Here is a 24,409-nt window from a genome sequence, read left to right on the forward strand (position 1 = left end):
TGACCAAGCACTTAACAAATTAATAAACTAAGGCGGTTATTTATCCTTTTAAGTCGTTAATGCTCACTGGCTCTGCCCTCCGAAGGGGAGTATTTAAATTGATGCAGCTATATCAATTCTGGGGAGTGCTCAAAATTTACGGGGGAGCTTCTACGGTTTATACCCATTTCCTCCTGACGTTTCGAAACGCCTGTGCTCGGGTGGACTGTGCCCCTTTAACAATTTGGAATAATTGGTCGGTAATGACCGAACCAATCCCGGCAATTTGTTTCAACGGCAAATAACTCCCGGACGAGAGGTCCGGACGTCTCATCGGGTCAAGCCGGCCGGCGGTCGCTGGAGGAAAGGGAGGTGTGGGGGGGGGAGCTAGTGCTTCATCGGAACGGGAGGCCTGTTTGTCTGCTGGAACCATGAACCGGACTGGTATGAATAACATCACAGGTTGTAGGGAGGACAGCCAGACTAGATAAACTTGGGGGGAGGGGGAATCGACTCTAAAGGAACAAAGAAGGACCCTTCTATATGGAACACAGCACGTGCCACGTAGAACCGCGCAGGCAGGTTAGAATAGACGGCGGGAGAACACACTAAATGTTCGTACCAAACGCTGCACTCCGAATCAGTTTGCTGTGAAAAATACAGTCTCTCTTCCTCTTGGCAAGCAAATAAATCTGACAAGCCATAATCATTCACTTGGTGTGTATCTACCATCGTTCAAAAGTTTTGCGAATGTTGCTCCGCAAAGGACTTTGGTCGCCGGAAACGAACGTCAACCTCTCCTCTTCAAATGCCTCACGCTTGGCTTCAGTGTCACTTGAAGTTAAGCTTTGCTCACAGCTCTCCTTGCCAAGAAACGAATTGCAAGTCGAAACGATCGAGGCTTTGCACCATCTGATCTCGGGAGAAGATCGCAAATTGCGTGTGCGCGCACGAAGTGATTGATGCGCCAGCGCCTGGCCAGCATTATGCAGCTGCACGCGGTTTGCTTCAAGTGGCCAGTTGTGCGCGTGAAGCAGCTGTGGCGATAGGCACTTCACCGGGAACCTTTGAATAATCCGTCTCAGACCAAGTGCTGGCTCGAGACGGTGAAGGAGCTTTTGGCTCCGTTTTGTTTTATCATGTGTTCTTAATTTTGATATCTTGGGGTTCCACGTTTGCCAGCATGACGGTCGAATAGTCTACATTTCAAGCGACCCCACGCCCCCACCAGTGTTAATAAAATGATGCCTCCTTTCATTCTTGGTTGCAGGCGAACTAAAAGTGTGATGATTCCAAAATATCAAATCTCCAAAAGGATCAGCTTGGGCAAGATTGCATGGGACTAAAAATCCTAATCAGAGGAGGTGTTTTTTTAGCACACGGGTAAAGAAGACTGGGTAGAACACACCCGCTCTTGATCCACTAAAATGGCCCTTCCACCCCGGTAAAATGACTTATCCGTCGCGGTGCTCAGACCCAAGCTTCCCGTGGCCAGGTCTGTGTTGCTAATAAGCCAATAAGCTAATAAGCTAATAAGGTCTCTTTTCCAGGCCCTGAATGCGATTGAATATGCTGGACAGTAGTAAGGCTGTGACTTTTACACGTTTAAACGAAAACGTTTAGTAAACGTTTACAGATTTTCCAAAAGGTTTAAACGGAAACAATTTTTTGTAGGTTTGACAATAATCGACTTGATCTGGCATCCTTAAAAATAAGCCTCGTCCTACTAAATGTACATCCCTTATCTTTGCACAATGATTGTTTTCCTTTCTGCATCCATGTACTTTGTTTTTGGAATTTAAAACAGGAATTTAAAACCGGAGAAACTGCTTATAATGAATGTCCCTATAACATCGATCTACATCAATTGGTACGTATGGCCAGTCATGTGCTTTGTATGTTAACTCTGTATGCCTTTGTAAAAACCGAGGTAGGCAGCGTCTGTAAAGTGTTAGCTAAACGTTTAAACGGTAGGCCTATGGGGAGGTTGATCTAAACGTCTATCGTATTAAACTCAGATCATTAAACTTAAAGGCACGGAGGGGCTTACAGTTGTCTGTCATTATTTCCGCTGCTTAATATCGACTCATCTATCTCAGGTGTGGCTAAGCCGGAAGGCATTCTGGCCAGCTTCAGTCTGCCTTCACTGCCTTAGTACTTTCATTTGTCCTTTTCATCCATTTTCTGTTGCCTCTTAGCTGAAGAAATCTGTCTCTATCCAACTGTCTGACTTCGTTTGTCCATGAGCATCGATCTTCCACTTGCTCGTCTTTGAGTTGACTTCTTAACTTCCCGTTCTACCCCCGAAGCAACTTTGCAGCAGCGTTAATTTTAGACTTTCTTCCCAGTTTTACGTCTCCTCCATCCTTACTCTGTCTCTCTCCCTGCAGAGCAACCCCTCACACGAGCGTCAGAACTGACACGCTTGGACTAAAAGTTCACGGGAGAGACGACCCCGGGAAAAGCACCAGTCGGTTTCACCTGATCATCTTTGCCAGAGACTTCAGAGCTTGGTGCATTGGGCATATCCTGCCAGATAGTGAGCCGATCTCGTCATCACCTCACGGGCGGATTCACTCGTTGATCCGGTAAGAATCTCAATTACTCTTGCTGCCTCGAACATTTCTCAACTGTAGGTCGTCGACTTAGGTCTGTCCCAAATTAGGCATCGGTTGAGTACCTCCTGCACTCCTCGCCACCGGAGATGTAATAGTGTAAGGTTATCCACTTCCCATTACCAGCAATTCGATCAGAGGTACTGTGGATGCAGTGTTTCCTTCATGCCCTTGATGGATCTTTTCACTTTGCAGTAATACTGCTTGTTAACTAAACTTGTGGCTTTTGATCAGTCTGGTATGATATCATGTTGACTTCAAACGTTAATTACCTTCTCTGACATATGACAGACTCTTGAGAGGGTGTCACTGAAAAGTCGACAGCACATGAAAGACATTACAACCGGTTTTATTAATTGAAAACGACACGGGGCAATTCCCTACATAGCTCGTGCAAATACCACCGGTATCGCTTTACACTGCCCAGCATCGGCGTGGATGTTGCAAACTTCGTTAAAAATAGCTGCACTGACAATTCGCGGAGGATACGCGCTCGAGGGAGCCTGCGGGGTGCCCGCGCTTTTGACTGTAGCAGCGTGGCAGTTATTTTTAACAGTGGCTGTCACCACGCGGCGTGCGCGATCGAGATGTCTTGCGATGCAGCAGTATTCACAACCATGCGACGATTCGTGCACATCGGTGGACCCCGGTGGGTGTCTTTTCCCCACCACTTAACGACTTAACTAAGGGTCTCGTCGGAAGAGACTTCCTTAAATTCATCCACAAAGCTGTAAATCACAGAGCAGAGGAGGCAATGGCTGAACCGCTACGGAGATGAGAACTTAGGGTCGTCCATGTATGAACTCCGAGCTGAACCAAGAGAGGGCGCAATTTTCCTAATAACGGAAGCTTCTCTGGTGAAAACTGCACTTCACTGTCCGCAAACAACTATGAAACGCACGCGTTACGGTCGCATCGCGACTGTGACGGGCAGGCCGGGGCTTGGGAAAATGAATACAAATTAACAGCCCCCCCCAAAAAAAAATTACGGCAACAAGACAAACTTCGGGGGCGCCTCCCAAATTTAGCATTGAAATCACACAAAGCAAATAAATATTTACAAAGATATCCAGAAGGCAAATTAATAAATGTAGATAAATTACAATATCGGGTAACACAAGCAATGAGACCAGCGTTGGTGCGGGGCTGGAGGAGAGAGCACTGCTAAAGGCAAAGAAACCCAAACGCAAAAATGGCTACAAAATAAAGAAACCGAACGAATGACCAACCCCCCCCATGCGCGCAGCAGTCTTATATAGCTGCAGAGTGCACCCAACCAAAAAGGACTTTAAAACATTTTGAGAGGCGTCCGAGGTATGCCTGCAAGTGGCGCTCAGGTAAATGTTACACTACAAACAAAATGAACAGCCACGCGGTTGGGTGTCACTATCAACGATGAACTAAGCTGGCAAGGTCACTGTCAAGAAATTTACTCGAAGTGCATCAAAATCATGTGGTTAAGAGAACCCTGCCAAAGTGCTCTGGTAATTTTTTGAAAAGATGGTATATTTCCTTTATGCCTGGGATGCAACAACATTTTTCTGCTTGTTTTGCATAGTTTTATTAGGTTTTTTAATTCGAAGCTTTTCCCTCCTTTTTCCTTCTTTTAGCTTTTAGTACAGGCCTATGCACAGTGTTCCTTATTTTATCTTTAATCTTTATCATTTTAACCGGGGAGTGATTTTAGAAGGACCTTGAGGTCTTGTTCACGACTCTTGACATGGTCAAAAATTAACAATAACAATAATAATAATATTATTAATAAAAAAATGCAGGGAGAAATTGAAGCACTTATAGATCGACACATGTTCTTATCGATTCTGAATACCGTTCGTGGCAGTCAGTAGTGTAGCAACGGAGTTCAAAGATGCAGATTGCAGAAATCCAGACCCGGATGTTAATGAAGCATAAAAAGGACGCTAGCAAAGTAAGACCAGGTTGGTAAAAATGGGTTAAAGAGGACGAAACTAAATCTCTTGCAAAACACATATAACCCGGGCTATGCGTCGATGGTAGGTTTCCCAGAAATCAGATTTCAATAACAGTAATAGCAAAAAAAGAAAAGAAAGAAAATGAAATTCTTCGATCCTGAAAGGAGACAGCTCCTGGCTTGGAAACAGATACCTAACAAACGTGCAGAGGTGATGGAAAGCAGTGGCAACTTGTCAAATCTCTTATTGCTTGGGGGCTTCAGTAGAATCTGTCAATTACTGTCACAAGAGCGCGTCGTTTCATCAGAGAGGGTTTACGCCTTGACGTTGACGTATTTTCTAGCGCGATGGCTCACGAAGCCATGCGAGTTAATCGTATTTGTGAACGTGAGATCACATTTTCTTTCCGAGCCATTTCAATTCTTCTCTGAGGTGATGACTCCCGCTGTGGAATGTCGAGTTGAGTTCGCGTTAAAAGTCAGGAACTTGAAGCGTTTGTATTATTCATCCAGGGCCATGCGTGTTGACGTCGTTGGCCTTGTGCTGTTCGGACAAAGCGCAAGGCGCCACTAAGTGGGCATGCCCCCCCCCTCGTGCACCTGTTGGCCGACGTTAAGCCGGCTCCGTAGGTTGACACATCGGAAATCCGTTGTCTCTGACAGCCGTCATTCTTGGGTCCGTATGCATGCTGTCAACATTGAAAATCCGCTACCTCTCTCGCTCTGGAGTAGAGGGACGGCGCGGGCACGATTTTGAGGGGCTTGAAGGGCGCCCTCCAGTGGCGAGGGGATGATGTAAACGTACGCAGGGAAAGTCGTTATAGTACACATAAAAATAATTATCGTATAAGAGTAATACTGTGCGCAGTGTGGTTTTAAGTGACTTTCTGTTCTAACCGAACTTGCCTAAACTGATAAATTATTAAAAAGCTGCACCCTGAGTTATCGAAAAGAATACCAAATTAATACCCATTTGTAATCACTGTTCAGTAAGTGATGCGCAAGAAAACTGTTCAAAATCAGGGTATAAACTTAACCAGCACACCGAAAGCCCGTCCTGTCTTAAACAGTAAGTATCATCTGGCTGTAATCACTAAAATTAAGTTTGCTCGGCTCAATTTCGCCCTAATTAATGAATATAAATTGGGAGATCGTGCCAGTGTGGGACTTCCTCCAGAGTTTGACCTTCCTAAGTGGACGTCAGTGCTGTCCGTTTTTCGGCCAACCTATTAAATTAAAATTTCCCTTCGTTCTTCATCCGACCCTTTCCCTCGCCTTCAATTATACCGTCGTGTGGTGTCCCACGTCCTATTCCAGCAGGCTCACTGTTCATTGCCTACAACCAGGAATGGACATGTGGCGCTTTGCTTCATGCAGAATCGCCCAACATCAAGTGAGGCTGCGGAGCGTCTCAGTCGCCCTATATAGTTGATCTGAATGGAGCATTATTGACGCCAGTCATCTCGACTGAAAATGTTACTGTACTTACGTAGATGGATTCAGCGTTCAAAAGAATACTGACATCGCTCGGTAACGTTATTTGGACAAGATAGCCTCGGATCTCAAGAAAACAACCTTCCTTATGGGTAGGCTAGAGAGATCCGAAAATTTCTGTTATATGAACGGATTAAAAATCCTGGGTAGTGACAAAACAGTACGGGTACGGCAAACCGAGGCAACAACCGGAAATCAACACAGACCGCTTAGCATTGACGGCAGTTTGTCGGTGCTGGATCGATTTGCGTGCTCCCAATCCTACATTAATGTGCTGTCCCACCGGCGGATATATAGTGCATCGTGCAGCTCCCGGTGCATGCCACGCGGACGAGACGCAGCTGCAATTAACCCACGAAATTAAATTCGACGTTGGCGAGCGAGCGACGATCCTGCCGGGACAAAATAGTCGGGTACATACCGACGGACAGATCTCCCGGAATACGTTAAAGGGCCTACGCTGTGTATTTGTTTAGTGCAACAGTATTTGCGAATGCACTTTAAGGTCCCATATGACCTTAGCTTCGAGTTTGATTTGTCATTTGTATAGTGGTTTGGTGTCCTTTGGTTAGTTTTGCCAAGAGAATTCCCGCATTCATGAGCAAACCCTATTCTTTCTGGCCCAAATCCCCCATTTTACAGTAGCTTCAGCACAAACAGTAGCTAGACATTTTTCCTGTCATTGTTTTCTTCTCATCCCCCTAGGGCCTACGTGTAGATTAGGAAATTTAGACAGGTTTCCGTCTACTTTTGTTGCACCATTCTGGTGCATTAGAAATGGGAACCAGACCAGCTTACAACAAATGGATCACCTTATTTTCAGCAGCCACTGTTCCGGTTACGTTCCACTTCAAACTGGGAGTCGCGTTTCCTTCGTGTTTGGCATTCTACCCGCCGAAACGTTTCATTAATCGGCTGCAAATTTTTTACTGTCACAGCGTCATTTATCGGGGGGGGGTTGAGAACTAGAGGTGTCGGACGTCTCTAACTGAGAGACGGCCTCGTCAGGCCCTGCCTCGAGGGATGCACCAACACAGCATGAACAATCTGTCACTATATTCCCGCTCTCAGTAGTAATTCCAACTCACACCGCTGTGGACATGGGGGAGGGGAGGGGGAAGGGGAACTGCATGTGTCCCGCCGAATGCTAGGCACATACAGCGCTCAAACGGAGGTATGCGCGTCTTGAAATCGTGATGCAATTTATTTACCTGTATTTGAGCCAAGTGCATAAGTCTTATCTTAGTGGGAAGATTTTTTTCCTAAACATTGATGAGAACTGGACTCAGCCCTGTCTCCATACCTCTCTATACAACACATGTATCACACTTTGCTACTTCCTCTTGGAGTAGGTTCCGCTTTAAACTTGGTTTCCATGTTAAACAGCTTGTTTGAATAACAGCAGCCGCGAATACTTCTCCAAGACGTTGGTGGATGATTTTTAACGATCTGTCTTTGTTACTGTTCTTATGTAGGTTTTTTAGGTCAAATATCCACACTTGTACAGTGATCATCAACATAGACAGATCATATGCCAAGAATATGACGTGGAGTCCAAATAGGTCATTCAGATTTCCACTAGGTATCGTAATACACAAATAGGTAAATCAAATGTCCACACTTGTACAGTGATCATCAACATAGACAGATCATATGCCAAGAATATGACATCGACTCAAACTAGTGCATTCAGATTTCAACTAGGTATCATAATATACAAATAGGTAAATCAAGTGACCACTGAGTGGGTCAAATATCCACACAGAAAAAAAACAAACGTCCATTAGGGGAATCAAATGTTAAATGTTGATTTCAAAATGAGTGGATGTTTGAAATAATCAGGATTTGAGATGATACTTTCACCCAAAAATCGTGGTAGATATTTTTAAAACCACTAACGCCTATTTCTTTGCTTTGCATCAGTCTTTGAAATGCCCTCCAGATGAGGTAATTACTGTCCATTTCAAAAATTATTCAAAAATTATTTTTAAATGAAATGTAACATAGGCACTGCTTGTCAGCGTCGGGAATCTTCTGCTATGGCATGTTGTGCTTAACTTCTAGAATCTTCAAGACTAGCTACCTAACATTTGCTTGGGACATTTGTATGACCAATGCTGCCCGTACCTATCATGAAGTTATGCACCATTGGTCACTCGGTTACATAACAATTATCTTTATGTGGATATTTGATTTCTCTAATCGATATTTAATTGGTCTGTTGTGATATTAACGTGGCGAGGTGGACTTCTGCTCTGGCTTTATCCTATTGTGCAGACATTTGGTTGGTCTATTGACATTTGAATTACCTAATTTGACATTCAGCCTGATACCATGGATATTTGACCAGGAAACCCTACATTCTTTTGACAAACAGTGTCAGCTTGTATGACACCAAAGCAGCGCCCTCCTGCAAACATTAAATAAGTGTTTTCTCAGAATTAAAAACTACCACCTTTTTCACTTCCAATGAAAATAAATTAATTGTATTGCTGTAATGCATAGTGATAAAGCTGTATATCCCAAGCACGTTTCCTTTAATGCCCCAATGCCATGCACGTATCGGCATTTCCAACCTTTCTTTCCTTTTCGGATTGCTGTCTCGAGACTTGAGGAGCAATACGAAGACGTCTCCACACCCTACGTGATCCACGCTTCCGACTCGCATTATAGTCGGGCACCTGAGAAAATGCAAGAACCCGCAGGAGTTCAATCAATTTCAAATTTTCAGCCGAGCCGATATATCCATTCTCCACACATAGACCCTACAAAGCAAGCTGCACGTTCATACACTTATATTCTGCGAAATAAAAGCAACTTCTAAGAGGATCGATAGCTTTTTAAATACGTCTGGATGAGAGTCTAGTGTTTTCGTCTGAACCATCTCATAACAGAATGTCCGCAATATACGATAGCTGAGCGCTTGCGCGCCCTGATCAATATAAACGACGTGCACTTTAAAAGGTTAAGCCCCTCAAACTTGACTTAACTGTACTTGGACGAACATTGACATTGATTGGAAAGCAGCGTTCTTGTTACATTGTGACCATCAGTAAAGTTCTTGTTCTTGTCTGTTTTTAGTTAAAGGGACATTCTGATGATTAAACACCTGTTAATAATTATTGTTGCCCTAAGAACTGCAACATAACAACCGTACAGAACTTAAAAGCCCACCTGTGACCTTTATTTATAAGTTTTTTGAGTATATGCTACCTATCCTTGCAATTTTAAACCGCATTATACCAAAACTACTCTATGGGGTTTGATTAAAATTCAGTTTAATTCAGTTTAAATTTTCAGTATAATTGCGCCACAATGAGATGGCATTTTTATTTGAGTAATTATGTTAAGCTATTCCCCGCGCCTTTGTATTTTTTTCATAGTTGCTGAAAATTGATGAAGGTGTGAAGAGGTAATTACTGACATAAAGTCTCAGCCAGCAAGAGAATGAAAACAAAGCAAAGCAAAACGAAACAAAACAAAATAAATCGAAGCGAGATGAAACGAAAAACAAGTGAGGTTTAAAATTCCACCAAGCCGAGCCTGGCCACGACAAGGCTTGCTGTCATTTCCCCCATTTCACAGGTCACAACGTTGACAGTCCCCGACTTCTCTCCTGACGCCAGTGGGACAAACCAATCGCTCATGTGCCGGCTTTGGGACACTTTCGACCGCAGGCCGGCTGTGCGGTATTTCAACAGCGGCTGTGGTCAGTTTGCGAAAACATCGGAAATGGCATTGGCAATTACACCCTTACAGCAGAAAAAAAGCATTCTGCAAAGCAATGCCCATGAGAAATCAACCAGAAAAGGACGAAGCGGATTTATTCTCCTTTGAAGCGTCGTCTGCTGGAAGTGCCCCGTGCGCTTGATTGCCCCTCCTATGACGGCCGACAGGTGAAGGTTGAGCCAAGAATCAATCCAATTCGATTTCCTTATTTTCCCTCTCTGCCGACGTTTTTATCCTCACTGACGTTTCTGTTGGACGCGCGCATCAACCTAAGCAGCCCGAGGGTAAACATCTTTGGCCGGATCATCGTTCAGTTGGGGGCCCGCGGTGTCTGTCGGCGTTTTTGTGTAGACTATTTTTCTGTTGGTCATCCAATTCGGGCCATCGATCGTTGTTACGGTGTTGGTTGTCCGCGATTTCTTCTCGAAGGCCGCCGACTCGGACGCACGTTCGGCTCAGTCGGAGGAGATGAGCATGGACTAATATTTAGCTTGACAAGTGGGGTGTATAAACATGGCGAGCGTTGATGCAACTGCCTCTGAAGGCCGTCGCACATTATGCGAGAGGTGTCGGGACGTGTCTTGTGGTGATTGAGAATGTACATTTCTTGGGGGTGGGGGTGGGCGACGGTACTGCCTAACCACGGAGGCAGGTTGTAGATGAAATGCTGGCCTGTCCAGGCCTTGCACTTCTTTTTATCTGTGCGGTTACTGCTATTGTCAGTTCAGACTGCCAAGTAGGCCTACTTCTCTCTCAGGAGCAAAATGGACTGATTTCAGCACGCTTCATGCACCGGTGTAAATACCAAGGTTCTACTTGAAATTTGCAATTCTCAGATTGTCCACGCTACACAATTATAGCAAACACGATTTGCTCGTGAGTGAGGTGCCACTGATAATTAGATTAATTTCTCGCTTTCAAGTGAAGTAATATTACAACACGTGGAAATCGGCGGTAGACTTTCACGTAATGATACTATACACACCGTGAGCTATCGACAAGATCCAGGCCCATTCCGTCTACCAAAAGTGAGGTAATTGGGCAACACCGCACCACCTCCGTGGTCATTTCGCCTTCGGCCGCAGCCATTAACAGAATAACTCACTCACCAGGGATGCCACAATCAAATAAGCAGTTTTCCTTTGCCCCTCGTTCTAGCGTAAACAAGGCGCACAACGTGGTTCGGTAGACGGGGAAATAACGTTGTGGCCTCTTTTCAAAGTGAGAACTGTGGAGAACTCGGAGCAGACTAGTGGGCCAGGTTTGGAAAAAAAATACAGGATTTTTCACACTAGTCTGCACTTTTCGAATACCAACACGGAGAAAGAAAAACAATGGAAATGAATGGTCAAAAATGAAACGATTTTGCCAATGCCGACAGTGTTAACACCATCCACATCATTTGACAGAAGGGAACTCGACTTTTTTTAAAACCACAGGTTGAAATATAAGGGGCATATAACACCCCAAAAAAGTCAAACACTTGCTGTTACAAGCTTCTTAGAGGCGATTACGCTACCAGATGGAAATTTAATACAAAGCTTTAATTGTGTGAAAGCTTACAAGTTTTTGAATAATTATTTTCAAGACTCATGAGACAGTTTGTAGGTATACAAGGTGGGTGTAGGTGTTGATGTGCTGCGTATTGGTAAGTTTGTGAATAGTCTGGAATAACTGCAGTTTATGAAACCTCCCAGGACAGCCACTGGTGGACATGATCTCGTCTACGTCACATAATCATACGGAAAAGAAAATAGTCTTTGAGTCCCGTTTGCATAAAAGAAACCCGCTGCAGTCACCATGAGCCTCGAGCTGGACCAAGAGGGGGCGCAATTTGCTTAGCATCGGAGGCTCCCTTGGTCGGAACTGAATTTCGCTGGTTCACGAACCACTATGAAATGCACGCGTTACGGTCGCATCGCTATCAACAAAATGCACAGTCTCGACCAATGTGACTCTTTTTAACCGATAAGGGGGTGCTTCTGCTACCAGCTCTGCTGCTGTCCGTAATGAAGGAATGAACTGAATGATACGTACAACCTTTTCTTGCTCCTTTTCGCTCCGTTAAACTCCCCTCGGTCAGTGTGTGGCTGTTCGTGTGTGTGTGTGATCCGCCTCGCGTGCGAATCCCTGCCCTACGCATTCATTTTAACGAGTTCGGGAACTAATTGCAAATTAGTTTTTTTTCCCGGGCACGCTTTCGTTGGAACGACCAAGAAGTCCGTAGAGGCAAATCTGCATAACCACTGCGAGCTTTTCACCAATTTATATTCAGACTGTTGCTTCTGTGACTAATTCTCGCGTGTGCAGCGCTGACCGTAATCTAAGATCCGTGCACTTCCCAGCACGGCGAGGGTTTCAGTCGTCTGAGGTTTTGTTTATCGGAGAGGACTTCCCCCAGGCCATGACACTGTCCTGTGTCAAGCCTCGGACCGACGGTCGTGCACGACAACCGAGGGGATCTCGCTGGTTATGCCTTCGTTTCATCCGTCCAGAAACATCTCCTGCACCCAAGCATATAAATGCCCAAAATATTTGCATTGAGTGACCTTAAGCATGGAACTCAGATCTACAGTAAGAAAGAAGTTTTATGTGTTCTTTGTGTACCAGGTATTCCCAAGAGCCCTGGGGAGAAAACGAGGAGAAATATTCAAGTTTAGAGGAAGTCCCCAGGCGAACATTTCGGGGAGAATTTCCAGAATCAGGCAGGGACAGAGAATTCAATCTGCATGTCTGCCTTGGGCGGGATTCGAGCCCCGGGTGGCAAGAGTGGAAGGCGAGGAAAGTACGGCTGCACCAACCTGACTCCCCAAAGTCAAAAAGAAGCGTTTGAAATTATTCGAACGTTGGATTTCTTTAGCTGATTATGAAAGGTGAATAAAAACTGATTTGAAGCTTCAGCGGCATTTTCCACTGGACAACATTCTGGTTTTCCCTTCTTTTTGGCCGAATCAGAAATATTTAAGATCTCAAAACAGTGCAGTCGATTTCAACGTCGTCACCCTGTGCTTGTCTCAGTTTCCCACAGAAAAAACTTTGACTTTCAGAATCTTAAGTAACGGAGTGCTCTCGACTTCAAGAAATGTAGCCTGACAGGCCAGGACACACGCTCATCCAGCCTTAACGTCTCTTGAATTTGTTACCCGAGTGCGGACGAGGAGAAATTGCCTGTATCGAATGGCAGGTGGGAAACATTATCGAGTCTTTCTGTAATTGGTGTATAACAGCCATCCGTTCATTCTGTTTCTCCTTAATAAGACAGGGAGGGTGACGACTTCGGCGTAAATGACACGATGCGGTTACCACAAACGGGCCTGGGAGAAGTGGTCCACGAAGCAGGCCAGAGCTCCTCCGTAGGTTCACTGGACACTGACTGACTTTCTCGGGCTTCAGCGATTATGTATCATTTCTCTACCGCTGCGACCCCGTTCTGTGCTAGCGCGTCACATGCACGTATTTGATATGCACTGCGGCGTCGGGTATACGTGAGGTTTCCCCACAGGACGCACTCGACAGGAATGTAATTCATGCAAGCTCGGACCCGATTCGGACTCTCGTGAACGTCTGGGTTTGCTACAACAAGGATAAAGTTCTCACAGTTAATCTTGACTGTAAGATGTAGATGATTTTGTGAACATTGAGCGATTGGTTTCCAGTTTCACCTTTCCGACGTGGAGGCCTAACTCGGGACTGACGTGGACACAGTTAAGTGGATTTTAATGAAGTTTTGATTGCATGTTTTTGGCTGACGAATTTGATCACTTTCTAGTGAACTGGCTTGCTGAAACTCCTGCTGAAACATCAAAGAAAGGAAAAAAGAAAGATATCTTTTAAATAATCTATATTGTCTATTATTCCTGCAGTGTTCAATAAAGACAGGACCTAGACCTTTAAGCGGAGATAGAATGACGTCAGTAATTGCATGCCTAGTATTTACAGATCAAATTTCCCCCTCGGAGTTTCGAATATCTCCATCTCTTCTTCCGTGCCTTCTCTCCGCTAGGACGTAAAGTGCAGTCCAAGGAGATCGATGGGGTTGGTATCCGGGCAGTCCCGACATTAACGTGCGCGACTCTTGTTTGCCTTCAACTCGACTGCCCCGCTGGCACATTCCCTGGCTCACGGACCCTCAGCGCAACGCCGTTCGACGGAAGGTATGCCTAGGTAGGCCGGACGTATCAGAGCATTGATGAACGACGTAGATACCACGAGGCGTGACCTCGTCGCGCCCTGATATTTTTGGAGTGACAATTACCGGTTCTTGGATGCGGTGTTTGGTACCTTTCACGTGGACCACTGAGCGGTTTTCGCGGTCTCCAAAACAACAATCATGCTCGTCCATCTACTTCACCTGGCAGAAAGGGCTCTTGTAACTTTTCTGTCCTGCTTTAGATGACTTAGAAGGCCGAAACTTATATCATTTCAAGATTAATTGAAGATTAACGTTGGCCCAATTTTGGTGAGATGTTACCTTCGTTTGACACCCGGCATCACTTCTCGTCCTGTTTAATACCTCCCACTGTATAGTCAGAGGAGGAACATGGACCTCAGTTGGAACAATTTACGTTAACTTGTTATATTGTTCCCTGTCGGTTTACAGTCTTGTACTGCAAGTACAGGTGCCTCATTTCTCATTGTACGTGTGCACTATCCGTTCAGTTGGCAATTAATCGTAAAAGCCCTCTTTTTTCTGAAAGTGGTGATTATGATTTCAGCATACACTGGTGTATAGCGAGGACATACTTTAAAGTCCTGCTTTTCTGAACTCCTTAGACCTTTCACTGGTGGTTCGTAAATTCACATGCAATCTGTCTCAGAGGGTAGCATGCCCACCGGCGAGACATCATCTCTATTTTGTAACCCCGGTCAGAATCATAATTGCAATCTCACATTTAAATGTTGGCCCCATTCTGTTCAGTTCGCGAGTGGTTTGCCACTTCACTGACCGGTGTCAAGAATAGCCTGGTGACAGGCAACATTTCAAGCTGGCGCGATGTACAGATATTTTCATTAAAAAGCCGTCATCGCATCGCCAAGTTATCACTAGACCTGTCAAATTAAATAAACCTTTAATCGATATCAGGCGCTCAAGAACGACGTGGTACTTTAACAGTTGTGCCCTCAACCTTATTTTGCCTTCGACATAAGCATCGTCCAAGTAAACTGGCATAAATGAAGTGCTCTTTTTGGCCTAAATCTCTTTGCTACGTTTTCCAGAGAGGCATGCACACTATTTTGGAGGACTTCTCTTTCGCGGAATCACGTAAACTTATCGCTTGAACATCATTCCCCCTCAGCAGTCAATATCTGCGAACGGTCACTGACTCTGCTGATTCTAATGAAAATAGACACCGTTGACGGATATTAAAGCTATCCCTGGCGAGTGCACTATCTGGACGGAAATAACTGAGGGTCGTTCCAGACCGCCGGCTTTTACTGTAGTTGTTTAATTGGCTTGTCTTTGATAAGTAGCTTTCTTTGAGGGTTGTATTTAGCTGTTTTGTCCTGCGACCATAAAATAATTGGACTTTCACCGAACTTTACAGCGATTTATTGCGAAGAAGTCAGAAAAAATCATATAAAGTGTTGACACACAAGGAAGGAATCGTACCCTCTTGCTAATAGTTATTAATTTTTTTCCAAAGTAGTGACAATTTAGGTAAAAGGATCCCGATAAGAGAAGATGTACAAATACAAAGAAATATGGAAGGGCTGCGTGACACCGTGATCAGAATATTGACAAGAATATAATCTAAAATCAGTGTTCTGGAATATGTGATTGCCGACCTTTCGGTAACTGAGTACCTTCTTCAGGGCAAGCACATCGGCACTGAATCTGCTTGCCCTGAATAAGGTCTGCAAAGCGTGCTTGACCAACAACATAAGAGCTTTGCATATCAGCTCCGCCTTACATATTCTCGTCAGTTAGACTTTAGCGAACCCTGACTTCACGCATTGGAGTGCATCTCCCACTGGTCGACCCTTGGTGTTGGAATGACGTCGCTGGGTTGCAGTCTTGAGCTTGGGCAGTTTGGGGCCTGTAATACCAACACAAATACATGTATGTACCGCCCTCTTAGTGAAAAAAGTTATGGCCAGATTTGTCCGTCGCTCTGCACTTGGGAATTATTTCAGCTTGATCCTGTTGTACCCTACAGCATCTGTACAATATAAAGGCCATGGAGCCATACAATCCTCGCTGAAGACGAGGAAAGTTCTCGACACTATACGTCCTCTGCAGTCACGTGGTATAGGTTTATTGTCCCCAGCGGCACCTGCGCACGTAGGAATACCAGCATGCACAGGGAATCATTTACGTGCACAACCACGGTACAGCCCAGCGAACCGTTCGATGTTCGGGACATTATCAGCGCGAACAGAGTACTGCTCCGGTCTTGCCGCGCCGGGCTCATCAGTTGGGTGTCTCTATTCTGACGATCTCAAAAGATATGTCTTTACATACTAAAACTCACACGTAGACCTCCTTGATGAGAGAAAAATCTCAATTGTTCCTGGAGTGTTCAGGTAAGAGGTAACCTTTAATTCAATGTCTGTGAATCTTGTGGCGTTCAGAGTATTGACTTCGTTTAACTGAAGCTTAAATGCGAACCGATGAGGTCGTACCACGCATGCCTCCGAATAGCTGACAACCATTAGGGCGACATGTTGGTTTCCTGTGTCGTTTTTCCCCGGAGTCAGATGTGAAGCTTTCTTATTCAGACGTGATGTCGTTTTTATTATAACAAGTGTCGACATCAAATTGAATGTGATCGCTTGAGCTTATTACTTTTTAGCATCGGTTGTGACCAAAGTGTGCGAGTGGTCCGGCTTGTCATGAATGGAACTGTTGTGAAAAATGAGAAGTGTGTCTCGCTTCAGAAAATATGATAAAGGGGCGGGAGAGTAGAAGTTAATTTTGAGCATTGTGAGGAGTTGATCTGTAGCGTCAATGGTAGACTAACTGATTTGGTATTGTACAGCCTGGTACCGCGATTTAGGCTCGTGGTGAAAAGCGGTGACAGATATGCTCACTTATTCAACAAGTCTGTTAGGGTAAATCCGTATACACACTGCCAGGGTTATTATGTTCGGGTTTATTTGGCAAATCCAAAACCAAGGGAGTTCCATGAGTGTCTGAAGTGGACGGTATACACCACGTGCACGAATGTCATTTTTAGGTTCTTGGAAACGTAAACGCTGTCGGTGAAAAATTATGTTGGAGAATATGCCCTTTATTGCTTTTCTATATCAAGTGCTGTTAATTGAAGAACCTCCGTGTAAGCGGAGAGAGAAATTGTCTAAGCTTTGGTAAGTAGCTGTCAGTCTCAATGATGACGGAAACACAGTAAAGGTCTTGCAATACACTGTCCTTAATAACACTCCACAACCTGGTATCAGAAACGCCAATGTCATCTACCGTTGTGCTCAGTATTCGTAAATGCATGAATGTCCCACTGACAGCTTCTTCACCGACCACGCAGCAAAGGATATTAATAACATGGTCGCTATATTTCCTAGTATAGAAAAAAGTACGGATAACCTCAGATGACGTCGCCTGGGTTTGTTGTTAGTCCTTCCCCTTTCAACACACACCGCCAAATGAAATTAGCCGTGAAATCCAGCAGCACGCCCTGCCGTTCAACATCTACGCGCTCGCTCCCCTAATGCTGTCCGATTATTAGTCCGTTTTTGTGAATCGCTCACGACGTCATGTTGCTGATACTTTTCCCCGAAGCAGCTTTCGAGGGGAAAACGAAGCCGGAATTCGTGCCACGGAGGAGCAATTAATGTGTTTTTCCGCGTTCAGCGTAGCTGTTACGAGGCAGTCCCATTTGTACGTACAGTTTTCTAAATCAAAGACATCAATCCGAGCCTCTCGTAGCGATGTAACGGTACACCGAAATATTTTTACAGTAAATATATACACTATTTTACTGAGCGCACAGGTGCCAGTAACAGCCTTATATTGAAATGAAGTACGGTAATTTTCTGACTCTAAGTAACTGTAATTTGGCTGACAGCGAGTAATCTACATTAGCCACCGTAAATAGCCGCTTTCATTAATTACGGACATCATGAATTAAGGGGTCTACAAGTGTAGGTGATATGAAGCAATCAATGTGATTAATTCCACATGTGTATCGTCGAGTAGTGTGACAGAGTACCCCTTGGGACGTAAAAATTTGCCAACAGTTTTTAAAAATGACACCTTTCCTTTAATTAAAATCTTACCCCCACTAAATGATGGTCTATAGACCTTTTTTCCGTTTAACACCGACCAGTGTTTTGTATACGAGAGGCCAAGTTCTGCCGAAAGTTTCCTTTTGATTGGTTAGAGCTTCTGCCTCAAAGTGCATTAGTCTCCACCGTTGAAATAAGAGTCATTTTCCTTGCGGTGGGAGTTTGTTCCTTAGTGGTGTAATACTTCCTGGGGTTTTGCAAAACTTCACAAATAATTATGTCTAGCTTAATTTGTATTCATTGCCAGCCACTAGTTTTGCTAACAATGATACGCGCAAACGGCGTTTATGATGTAGGTCAATCACGTCTGTATGCCCGAGGCAGATTTGCCGTTCGCCATATCACTTTCATCAAAGTACTTATTGTGCACCATTCCCAACAAATGCTGTTTGATAAATTGCTTTTGCCCAGCGCACTGCCCTGCAGACGCTCCAAATTAGATCTATTGTTCCATGGGCCTCGCGCAGAATTCAAACCTGGATGATAATGGGGACTGAGTCGACAATTTCCTGTAAAACCTGAATCTTCTACCGCCTGCGTGCCGATCCACGAGAGACTCCACCGAGAAGTATTGTAACACTTCAAACAATTTTAGTTAATATTTGTTTTTCCATAGACTTTTATCATCTCCCCCTTTTAAATAAGAAGGGTACGTGATATCAAGTGTTTTCGGATAAAAGTCTGCGCTGAAAGTCTGGAGCGTGTCTGACAAACTGGAGATTCATGACCACCCATTCAGAATTGTAAAAAACACGAGGCATTTGAAGGCATTCATTAGTTACAATAATTATCCTGGTTCAAAGATTGCCTGTATTGTAATTTTGACTATTAATTTTAAAATGCATGTACGTTCATATTGGTAATTACCACTACAAAACGTGTGGTTTCTGCTCCTTTATGGAACAAGTAATGCGATTTCATGACTGCAATAAATTTCTACCGGTTTCTTACGGGCTAACATAACGTGACACATAAATCGTCACCATTTTAAGAAGGGACAAGCATGTCGAATTGTAGAGTTTTACGAGCAATACGTTTTCGAGGTAATCGGAAGAGAAGTTCCTCTTATTCTAGGTCTGCGAGAGGTGCGGCTTTTCAACAACCTTCTGCAATCGAAAAGAATGCATGATTCTTTAAAAGATAAATGTGACGATGCACAAGCTGTTATCCTAAAGTGACGAGTAATTTCGCTTCAATATTTATCAATAAAGCGGCCTCTCCTTTCGCGTAAACAAAAATTCCAATTGACTTACATTTCTGCTCTTCTGTATCATAGGGCATTCGTGTTTGCGCCCTGCAGCTCAGAGTGTCCGGTATAGTCATCGTGGGGATTTATGCGTGTCCAAGGGATAATACTATTTGCGTCCCTTCCTGAAAACGCAACTATGCAACCTTTGAGATTCCTACTCTTCCATCGTGAATGTAATGTAGGCATTAATGATGTTTTACTCACAAACCGCTCTCAGCGTGGTTTACGAACGATGTTTTGAAGCGAAATAGCGAAAAATACTCGAAAGGAAAAAATTCGATTTCTGACATGACCGTCCCTTCGTGAAAACGACGACGATATGTGTTTCTATACTGTATTACGAAAATTATATTTTGACCTACCCGTCAAAATAATTATGAAAAACACGAACTCTCGGTAAATGGTCTAAACTACGAGAGCATCGTTTCCAGGCAACGGAAAACGATGTCATGTTAGCTTTGTTCATAAATCACTCTATCAATTAGCGCGTAATTGTTTGGCCCCGAATGAAATTTCAACGATGCCAGGAAAAAAAAAAGAATTAATCACGGCTGTGCACTTGCAATCGAGGCGTGGCTCAGAACACGAGGAACAAGGGAGAAGCGAGCGCTCGCCATTTCGCATATGTGGCTGCTCTGGTCGTAAGTGAGATGGCAGTTAAAAGGCGACATGGAAATTGTTTTGAATGTGCTTGACGCGTGGAGACCATCACGTTCAATGTGCAGTAGCGAAACCGTGCGGTTAAAAGGGGTCAGTAGAGTGGCTTATTCTGTCGAGGTTCCCCTTAGAAACGGGCATGATGAACTCGCACCTTTTTGAGTTTCTTGCGCTTTCTTCGATTACCTTACTTGATGACTGAAATCTAGTTTACCTATCAGGGCAAAAGATTGGCAAATCGGTTGTCTATTCAATGATGGGTTATATTTCTTCCTTTCTTTCTCTGTCTTGTTTCCTTCGCTTCAAGAAACTGGTATGTCGTGGTACGCTGTATGTTACCGATACCAGTGTCCAAGTGGAGACCTCTACCATCACAGGACCATGAAAGGACCGTCAGAAGACCATCACAAGACCTCCAGTCTGAATCCAAGTCACAAGTTATTCACATGAACAGCAGAAACATTTTTTTCATTGTTCACCCTCTTGCTTGTGACTTGTCTTGTGCCTGGACTTATCAGGGTCTCAACACCGCCACTGAGTGGTATATACACAGCACTTTTATCTGGAATATCTAGGTTCCCGGCATGATATGCCACGCCAGAAGTGGTAGTTGGGTCCAACACAGTTCATTTGAACGGCTTGTGATGAGTCTCGGCTGCTAAGTAAAAAAAAAAGAAAAAAAAAAAGAAAGAAAGAGGGAGCCTTGCCATTGTCCCGGCGTTTAACTCCTTTATAATGCAGGAAAATGAAGAGGCCCCGTTTAACGCGTACAGCAGACGCGGATCGGGGGGGGGGGGGTTGAGGGGAGATACCCCAAAAGATAAATATTGGGGAAAATGCTAAAAAAAAATCACTTAAGTAAGCCCACTTAAACCATTGTAAACAATATATGGCGTGTATGTCATGTAGTGTTTAATCGTCGTTTCCGCTTGTCCGTAAAAAGAGACAACGGACAAATTGCGCAGATTAAATAAGGCTGCAGTGTAGAACTGATTTGACGGGGCATTTAAGGTTGTCCTTTTTAACAGATATATTTACCCAGGCAGAAATGGTAAAATCAGTCTAGCTCCTAATGGTATTTGAACAATGACATCGGTAAGCTAGAGCAGTGAAGTTAATGAGGCGTACCAGCCTTTAGAATGTCTAAAGCTAACTTGGCCAGTTTCGGGTGGTTTATACATTGGTCATGCGCAGCGGCAATATCGTCCACACGTACACCCTGTATTCTAGCATGTATATATTCCTCATTTCCGCCATGAATGTGCATTATACCTCCTGGGCCGACTGCACGACGGGGGGGGGGGCTGTCTTCACCAATTCATCGCCCTCCCTGAGTTCCGTCGATCAATCGTTCTTGCCGGGATAAATGTGAAGTGGACGGTGTCCTCGAACGTATAAGTAGAGGAGATCCTCTCGGCCTAAGAATTATTCCGATCTGATTCTGTCAACCCGACCTTGGGCTGCGTAGGCATGCCTCGGCAGTATTGATCTTTCCCAGCGAAAAGGAAAACACTCCACGACATCAGAAAGAATTAGATTTATTTTCCCGCTATGGGGGAGACTTTGAAAAGTGCCGTCGAAATCATGCCAACGTTTTTCACGGAGCCAGTTTTGAAGGTCCGGGCAGTCTCTCCAAAGTAATTTGTTCGAAGTCTCAAGACCTGGTGCAAAACGTGCGGTCACCTTTCTGTGTGTGATTTTTGCTTGAGATGGTACGAGTGCCCTACAAAACCAAGCGGGTCATGTGCTGTGGATGAAGGGACGCCGTTTACACGGAAACAAATCCATTCCCGTCCCGCTAATAAAAAAAAAGCTAATCACAGTTGCCTTCGATCGGTTCTTATTTTCTCGTATCCAGCTCGGAATTGTCACCTAAAATATCAAGTAAATGTTTGGTGAATTTATTGCGTACTAACTGCACTGTCGTGAGTCAAGTCAAAACTATGGAAACTTATCTGTGTAGCGTATGATCGTGTTTATGCTTGTAAACTTGTTTAGAGCTGCAGTTTAAAACAATAAGAGGGCGTAGTGTTACCGAAGGCGTAGCGTAATTTTGTACGAAATGCTGTAATGAGAAAAGGAAGAGAAGAGAATTTAAAATGGGTAACAGTGCAAGCTTTTCAGAAATGCTAATTGCCGGCGTTTCGCTCAGGCGGGAATTTGCAAACTGAATTATCCTACATTTAGTTCCCCGTGCAACGCCAACATATTGAGTTAAAACGGGTATTATTTCCAAATGGCGTCTGTATAACGGACTTGGTGATCCTTAGGGATCGATCGCGCAAGGGGTCCATTTACAATCGTTTGTCAAAAATAACTGAGATTGGAAGGGCAAGTGGAGTGGGTTGAAAGCGTTTATTGCGGGCATTAATGGTAACGTCCCTGTAGTTTTCTGTCTGTCCATCGTTTCCTGATCGTTAGCCAGTAATTGGAGTCAATAGTCTGCTGGTCTGGAGGCTAAGACCAGAGAAAAGAAGGGCCTTTATAATCGCCTGAACGTAGCACGATTGCCTTTAGGTCGAAGCTACGACGAAAGCAACGACCAGTGTGCCTCATAACAAGTCGTTCAAAATGAGGCTTGTGCTTTTGAGAGTTGTGCTAATGATGTTCGTTGTGCCACAGACTATTTCTTTTTCGTCTACCCGACGGCTGTTTCCCACGATAATCGTGCGTGTTAACTGTCGCACATTTACATAGGTAACGTCAGTTGCCTTGGGAAAATTGTCCGAGGCGAGGCTAGCGAAATTGCGCAGCTTTGTTGTCAGGAGTTGCATCGCCCCGCATGTGTTGCTCGTCGCGCGGCCCTTGCTGTCCCCGATGGTTTTTTTTTGTCCTTGTGCACGCTGCGAAAATATCTCCTAGCGAACTGCCGGGGGAAAGAGGAGAAAACGTGACCAATTCCCGTTCGACAAATTTGACTTGATTTTGGAACAAACAAAGATGTCTCGCGTAAACAGCATTCCGTGCACTCCTGTGCGAAACACCCTCGATTCTTGAAGTTTCCAGAAAAGCAGGAAGTTTCGTTTTATTCTTGCAAGCAAAATGTCGACAGAGAGGAGCAAATGAAAAAAAAAAGGAGAGAGAGAGAAAAAAAATAAAGAAACAGAAAACAAAAACAACCCCCCCCAAAAAAAAACCCGGAACGGCCTTCCGGTTACTTTGAAGCCTTAAGTTTTACTTCGTCTGTTGATACACTTTCTCATTATTTTTGTCATGGCATCTCATTGACTTATCAAAATTGGGTTCAAAGCTGGTCTTCCCTTCTTGGAATCAAGTTCCATTCTAAAATTAGTGGTACTTTACTACACTACAAGTGTCTTCTGCTAGTCTGTGAGAACGCCCTTCTCTCATAGTCATCAGATTTCATTACGGGCATTGCAGGTAGAAGCACCACTGTAGACGTCTTGAGTTTAAGAGCACGGGTAATTTTGAGATTTTCGGAGCCCGAGCGCACGATTCTTCCCGACCGCGATACCTGGTAAAACCTAACACCATCTTGCTTTTAGCAAAATGAAAAGTAAAGTCCTGTTTAAGCAGGCAATAACAACTTGATTGGTTTTGCGCAGCTCGCGTTCTTACCCTCGGGCTGAAAAGGTGGGTTAGTGACCCTTAGCGAGTCACGTGGTTAAATGGTTTGTTGTGCTGCTACATGGGGAGGCAAGATATTTTGGAAAGAGACATTTTGGCGGGACTTTTCGTGTAATCGCAGCCACGTGCATCTAGCATGCGCAGTAGATCAAGTGCGATGTCGCGTGGATTTTAGGACTTTCTTGCATTAAATATTGCATTTATAATCTTGTGTAAGACGCACAACAATGTCTCGGCTGCATGGGGCCCCACTTTTAAACGACAACGGTTCAACAACCGTTGTTAGGCAGGCGAGACGTAAATGAGGTTCTTGGCCATAAGTATGTTGTTTCGACCTAAGGATATCACGTGTGGCTATAGTTACCATAAGAAAAGCCCTAACGTCGGGGCTCGTTTGAGCTTTGATTAACGATCTATACGACTGATTGTACTTTGCAATGGGTTTAATTTTCTTCTGCAAACCTCAGTCAGCGCTGTTCTGTGATTGGTTTAGATTGCATCAGGATCTGCCCAAAAGTCCCGTGGTCCTCCATAATGGCTGCATCATGCATTGTGTCCGTGCTATATGATCCTTCAATTGTTATCCGTCTAAATGAAATCACTGTCCAGGATCCCCCTCGCTGCTCGTTGCCAAGGCTGTGGCGTGCCGTTGTGGCGTCTTTGCGGTTCAAGCGTACTCTGAAGCGTACTGAAGCTGAACTCGCCGCCCATAACGGACTTTGCATCATGCATACTTACTTTACCTGGGAGAATTCGTGATAGAAAACCTCCACACTGCTCAAATATTAACCGGAAATATCACTTACTGGCTTAATAGTCCCCGTCGGCACGTCACGCGCGCGCTTGGTGGCTTTTTTGGCACTTAAAAATGTGGGCACGGTTTACAGTGCACTTGTCGGTTCACGATCCCTTCTCATCTTATGAAAT

General features: G+C 44.4%; 2 protein-coding genes across 3 annotated transcripts in view; both read left to right on the top strand.

The window, feature by feature from the left end:
- Window positions 1–24,409, top strand: part of LOC110982564 (G protein-coupled receptor 54-like) — a 47,733-nt gene that overhangs the window by 18,226 nt on the left and 5,098 nt on the right. For both annotated transcript variants that reach the window (XM_087148080.1, XM_087148081.1), the window contains exon 3: window positions 2,370–2,567. In XM_087148080.1, coding sequence (XP_087004206.1) covers window positions 2,370–2,567 — 198 coding nt within the window. The remainder of the gene's footprint in view (window positions 1–2,369; window positions 2,568–24,409) is intronic.
- The window catches only part of LOC147796269 (G protein-coupled receptor 54-like), a 31,399-nt gene continuing 9,424 nt past the window's right edge, over window positions 2,435–24,409 (top strand). Inside the window, exon 1 of the mRNA XM_087148083.1 lies at window positions 2,435–2,567. The gene's annotated coding sequence lies outside the window, so the exon portion shown is untranslated. The remainder of the gene's footprint in view (window positions 2,568–24,409) is intronic.

Source organism: Acanthaster planci, linkage group LG17 (assembly GCF_054643075.1).
Source record: "Acanthaster planci isolate LZ-2023a linkage group LG17, COTS_SCS, whole genome shotgun sequence".
Classification (NCBI taxonomy): Eukaryota; Metazoa; Echinodermata; class Asteroidea; order Valvatida; family Acanthasteridae; genus Acanthaster; species Acanthaster planci.